General features: G+C 33.0%; 1 protein-coding gene across 1 annotated transcript in view; it reads right to left on the reverse strand.

Annotated features, from left to right (window-relative positions):
- Window positions 1–758: 758 nt before the first annotated feature.
- Window positions 759–6,712, reverse strand: part of LOC102681614 (probable myosin light chain kinase DDB_G0284661) — a 16,531-nt gene continuing 10,577 nt past the window's right edge. Inside the window, exons 4-8 of the mRNA XM_031514307.1 lie at window positions 5,526–5,729; window positions 5,312–5,453; window positions 4,527–4,726; window positions 3,633–3,785; window positions 759–2,054 (exon numbers count right to left, since the gene is read on the reverse strand). Of these exons, the coding sequence (XP_031370167.1) occupies window positions 770–2,054; window positions 3,633–3,785; window positions 4,527–4,726; window positions 5,312–5,453; window positions 5,526–5,729 (1,984 nt within the window). The 3' untranslated portion in view covers window positions 759–769. The remainder of the gene's footprint in view (window positions 2,055–3,632; window positions 3,786–4,526; window positions 4,727–5,311; window positions 5,454–5,525; window positions 5,730–6,712) is intronic.

Genomic DNA, 6,712 nt, shown 5'->3' on the forward strand with positions numbered 1-6,712 from the left:
AATCTGACAGGCAATTAAATATTGTTACACGTGCATATAATTATTACACAAACAATTTATAATATAAATAAATAAAGAAAAATGACAATACATAAAAATCAAATGATTAACATTAATCATTTAAATAATATTTCCTATGTTACATTAACATATACATAAACATATACACAACAGAGGACATAGTTCTATGTCATTTTTAAATTTTTAAATCGTCGCCAGCGATGTAATTCAATGTAATATAATTCAATATTCATTTTAAATTTACGAACTTATATATATATATTTTAGATTTTATCGTATTGAATGCCAAAAGGAAATTTTTTTTTGGAAAACAATGAAGAATCAATACACATATTGATTATTGAAAAATTTTAATAATAGATCTTTTCTTTTTTTTTTTTTTTTTCAAATCGAACATAATAAACTTTATAACACGAACAATCAGGAACTCACGTGTTTACCCAAATTCGACATAAATGAATTCAAGTAAACATCAACGCACACTCATTACAAACTGTTCACTCCACTCAAACCGGAAGTAGGGTCGCGTCCACAAGCGTTAAAAATAATATATTATAAAGTTTCATCGTCATTACCGTTTCTCCATTTCTCACACTACCCTGAGAATTTCACAATAATCGAACGCATCCTTTGTCGTAAAAAAAAAAAAATAATAATAATAATAATAAACAAATCCGACATAATCTTAAGTTAAATCATCAAATTTCTCGAGTTCAACGATTTCAACGATGCATCGAACTCAACGATTTCAACGATGTATCGAACTCGATGTGGGCGAATTAACATTTGCGGTCGTCGATTTTTGTTGCTTCGACTGGAAATACTCGGCTAAAGAATTCATCGTCTTCCTAGCTACAGATTCCTCGCCGCACCAATCGACGCTCACGGACTTCCGGCCACCCGTCGGCCTCATGGAAACCTCTTCCCATTCACCAAGCAAATGGAGCAACAAATCCTTAGTGCTAGTGGGCTCGTCAAGATTCAGACTCTTATGCAAATTACGAAGTCCAGAAATACGTGGAACATCCCTACTTGTCTCGCCAAATTGTTTCACTCGTGGACGCCGCCACGGTGGCGTCAAATCCATCTCACCTTCCTTTCTACCGGATATTCTCTCGTTCTTATCGTTCGTCAAATCTTCCACTTGCTCCTCGAAAGATTCTCTCCTAATCTTTCCACTTCCCTCGCTTCTTCCCTCTTCCTTCTTCTGTTTCTTTTTCTTCAACGAGGCGAACATATTTCCGCTATTCGTCTCCGTATATTTCTCAAAATTACGATTACTATGGAAAGTCGTCCCATTCAATTTCCTGTGCCTCGTTATGCTCGACAATTTTTCCGTAATCTCGTTGCACTCGGTTGCGTTCTCTTCACCAATTAAACCGTTGCTCCTCGAGCCAATACCGTTTCTTTTATCTTTATCTTCAACCTTCTCCATTTTATTAGCCTTATTATCCTCCATGGGGGACTCCACCTCGCTCATGCACGCCCCCATCGCTATGGATCGCAGACGTTCGGATAATTTAATTATCTCTTCAGCCAGAACGATTTGACTGGCAGGATCGCTCCTCGACTTCTCCGTTGCAACCCCCTCAGAGGCTCTCCTTTCGAAACCGAAATTGAAGGTTGGCACTGTCAGGAACGAGCCATAGCTCTCTTGAGGGGAGTTATCCGTCATCTCTGACAGGGTGCTGGAAATACTGGCGCAAGGAGAAGGGCTGTGACCCCTTAACGACACTAATTCCTCGTGATCGCGAGGTGTCGAGTACTGGTGAGGAAGCGTGATGCATTGTGGCAAATCGATCAAATAAGGGCTGTCGGGATGCTCTCGCCAACGCTCGACGAACAGCTTCAGATTGTCCTTAGTCATGTCCAACTCGTCCATACTGTTCGTCTGCACACGAGGGATTCGATGTTTCGACGGTTGGGGCTTCGATATCGTCGCCGTTTTCTCGACCTGTTGCTGTACACTCGATACCGTATACTTCTTGGCCAACCAGGGATGATCTCTGCACTCCTTGGCCATCATACGTTTGCTGAAATATTCGATAGCTTCTTCGTGAAGATGATCCCGATAGGAATTCGATTTTATTTTGCATGTTTATCTTTTCTTTTTGTATTTTATTCTCTTTCTTTGTACTTCTTTCTTTCTATCTCTCCCTCTCTCTCTCATACACACACACGCATACACGCATACATTGTAATTTCGTCTATTCCCTCTTGAGCCGGAAGCGTACAATTGTTCGTAGTTTTTTCAACGATGGAAATGTGAGCAATGAAATAGGATCGCGCGTGTGTTTTCTTCGATGGAATTTTTTGTCGTTTGAAAATCGTGCTTCGATTATCGAGAAACGATACGATGGATCTTCCCTGGTCGTTTTTTGGTTTTTTTTTTTTTTTTTTTTTTTTTTTTAAAACGACGACAGACAAAAAGACAGACAGACTGTTTTGAACGGAACGACGAATTCATTTCCTCTTTGAAGGAATGGAAAATTGAAATTGTTAGGAGTTTAATACGAAAAAACGCAAAAATTGTATCGTTCGTGTTAAAATTTTTCACTTACTTCGATCGAAACGTTCGATGGAAGTAAGAATATTCGTATTTTTTTCCAAAAAATATTACATCGCTTCGAGTGACAAGCAACATGTCGAAAATGAAGAAAACATGCTCAGGATTAATCAGACACAAAGGGAGAGAGAGAAAGTCGAAGAATAACCGTGAAAGAGTTACAACAAAAAACGTGGCTGTAACTGTCCAGATGACTGAAAATGTAATTTATTCTTTCATCTTTTTTCAATTGATACGAAGTATTTCTTAAATGTCATCGAAAATATTACAAAAGTTTGAAAAGTTTTTCATTTCAAAAATATCATCAAAGATTAAAAATTTATCTAAATATAATATGAAATATTCTTTAAAAAAAAATGGAAAATATATCGATCATACTTGAAATAATATTCAATTACCAAAATAAAATTTAATAGAAAGAATAAAAGAATAAAACATTTTTCAACTGTGAAATCTTCCACTATGGTAATAATTTTTTAATTTATAAGAAGATTAATTTCGAAATAGAGAAGCTAAAGCTGCAAAATTTCACTGTTTGATAACAATTTTTAATATTGATTGACAATTTGTTAATTCTTGAATTCACAATATTTATTCATTCAATACACGTATCGAAATTCTGCATAAATTTACATTACGGCATGCCGAACACGAACAAAAATTATGACACCACAGTTGGAAACATTTGCCATGGATTATTCTATTTAACGAACAATTTGGGGCAGTGGATTATTTAATCTAGAAGAATGAAATAAACTAATCTCGATTCGAAAGATGAAATAACCTACATCAAAATGAAAATTGCTCAATGGGTTTGTTGAATTTTCTTGGCGAAACGATATATAACTCAAAGACAACACTGTTCCTGCATTTCGTTATCTGGCCAGTTACGTTCATTAATATTGCAAACGTGTCAGTGTTCACGTTCGACTTCTGTCGATCGCGAGGACGGACATGATGACGTGGACATGGATATTTTAGCATCAGTCCTCCACGTCACCTTTGTACCGCGTAATATTTCTCAAAAATAACAAGCTATACGTACTCTTTGTCTTTGACCAGAAGACATCGTATAAAATCTTTCGCATCTTCCGATATGTTCGCGAATGCATCGTGATCAAAGTCATACTTGGCGATGGTCACGTTTGCCATTGTCTCGATGTCTGTATCTCCCATGAATGGCGATAAACCGGATAATCTGGAAAAAGAGAATTAAAAAAAAAGAATGTTTTAAATTTTTCCAATACATATAATTTCATAAGTTATGAAAGAAATTCTTTTATTTTAGAGTAAAAAAACTGTTCACCTGTTATATTTTATCGTGACGTGGGATAAACATTAATTCGGATTTCATTTAAAAGATCAATACGCTTTAAGTTTATGTTCTTTGCAACGTTAGGAAACAGAGGTCTGGAATGCGAGACTAGTTTTATATTTTTCGTTGAAGGCTATTCGTTTAGCGTTAGAAATAGATGGTATTTTTCTTATATCTTATTATAAGAGAGAATATGTATGTGTGCAAGATAGATGAAAGAAACAAAGATGTGCGACTTTTGCCAAAACTAAAAATGCATTTTGTATAATAAACTCACGATTTGAAATTTGAAAACATTGAAAAGAGATCGAGATTTTTTTTGAAAAAAAAGAAAATATAAAAATTCGAGAATTTAATAATGTATAAATTAATCACATTAACATCGAACAATTAAAAAATATATATAAAAAAAAAATCAAATATCAATCAATTTGAAGATCCTATAAAATTGTATATAAGAAAAATAATTTAGAATCCATCCATTAACAACGAAAATAATTTAATTGATTATGATGCACAATCCATGTTTTTAAGTGTAAAGGAAAATACCTTCGAATATTCTTCAAGTATTTACGTTTGTAGCGAAATTATTAGCAAGCGGATCGAAATTGAAGGGCAACTTACAATACGTAACAGATGACGCCTATACTCCACATGTCGGTACCATATCCAATCTGATCGAAATTTACGACTTCCGGTGCAACGAACTCCGGCGTGCCAAATAGAACTTGCAGCTTCTTCTTTGGATCGTACTCCCTCGCGAGACCAAAGTCTATGATTTTGATCCTGTTACCCTCTTTCGTCAAACACAATATGTTTTCAGGCTATGAACAAAGAGCATTAATTATAAATAATTAGAAATAATATTGGCTGAATAAATGCATTCAAGATTCTTATAAAACAACTATTTTATATAAAGATTATTAAATTAAAAAAAAAACATTAATTATCGTTCACATATGTAATTTTATACATATGTAATTGATGTATAAACTGCTGTATAAATGAAAATGGATGGAAAATAGACAAGTTTCCAATTTCAGAATAATGGTTTTTAGATTGCATCATGGATGCGTTAAAATTATCAAAACGAGAATTACAAATTACCATTAAGCAAATTAAATCTATTAAAATTTCCAATGTATTAAAACGTAATAACATTAACATTAAAATTTTTAATCAATTTTATTTCTATAAATTTTATGTTAATAATATACGGTATTGCATCAAGCAATATGTATACACCTTTGAATATTACATTTAAAAAAAACACTTATAATATATTTCTCTTACATTTCTACATTATTATCCACGATTTATTCTCAATTTAATTTCACGAAACAATTCCATCATTTTGAAAATTCACATTATATATACATAATACAAAAATAATAATACTCATCGTTTACCTTTAAATCAAGATGCAAAATATTTTGCCGATGAATGAATTCTATACCCTCGCAGATCTGTCTCATGAAAACAGCGCAACTGCGCTCAGTCAACACAAAATCATCGTCAATCACCCTTTCAAATAGTTCGCCACCTTCAATCCTTGAACATACACGAGCACAACGTGTATCGAGATAGATTTTTCGATACTCATTTATGGTATAAACATCTTACAGCTCTAAAATTACGTATATTTGTTGGCCGTTATCGATGGCATCATAGAGTTGAATAAGTCGTGGATGCTGCAATCGTCTCATAATTTCGACTTCTCGTTCCACGGCTCGTCTGTCCTCCTTTTTTGCGGTGTTCACCACCTTAGCGGCGAGCATCAAGCCGCTTACTTTCTCCTTACATCGATAAACGGTGCCAAATTTTCCTCTGTAAATAGGAACGATCTCGTTTTCACGCGTCTATACATATAAAATTTCGCACAAAATTTTATTCCATCATTTCAACGTTTTGTTTTCCATTGTTGACAATCAATCTTTTATTTGTGGGACATCATGATATATATATATCATTCTCTGAATAATTAGAATCCTTGAATTTTTGTCTATTATCATAGAGAATGAAATTTGATAGTTAGAATTAGCAATTGAAAATTAAATGAAACAAAATGAGAGAAATATTTGTATCTTTAGAAAAAGTTGCAAATTGCTTGAGAAAAAAATTTATACAAGATATTTCAAACATGTGGTTTACACAATTTAATTGGAGATTCCTCAGGTTTTTATTAACGAGTTATTAACTAAAAACACACTCGGCCAATCATAGAACGCGTAAATTAGTGCCGGAACGATAGTGTTGGGTATGTGCTGCCGACCGAATATGAACAAGTAACACGTGTCGCAAAGAATCTATTGAATACCCTTAATCTAAAAAAGAATTATATCTTACTAAGAAATAATGAATAAATTAATTAATTATTATTCGTATAGGACGAGTAAATTCAATTTATTCGTCATTCAAATTGAATAATGTTAAATTGTAGTATAAACTTTTCTAACATTTTTAAATGAATGAAAAATAATACATATATAGGGAAGAAAAAAAATAAAAAAAAAAAGATGATGAAAGAAAAGGAAAATGATAGAGGAGAAGAAAAAAAAATGATAAAAAAGAAGTAGAATCTTATACAAATACTCTGTATAACAGTAACAATTAATTAATTTATCCATTATTTCTGAATAAAATATAATTCGATATAATTTTTCTCAATAAAAAAAATATTTGTTATTGTTTCAAAAGACTTTTTTCGATACAAGATGCTTGTTCATATTCGATCGGCGATATATATCCAACACTATCGTCACGGTTTGATTAGTCTATGCGCTCTGTGATTGCTCACTATTTTTTTTTTT

The sequence above is a fragment of the Apis dorsata genome, unplaced genomic scaffold (assembly GCF_000469605.1).
Source record: "Apis dorsata unplaced genomic scaffold, Apis dorsata 1.3 scaffold_44, whole genome shotgun sequence".
Classification (NCBI taxonomy): Eukaryota; Metazoa; Arthropoda; class Insecta; order Hymenoptera; family Apidae; genus Apis; species Apis dorsata.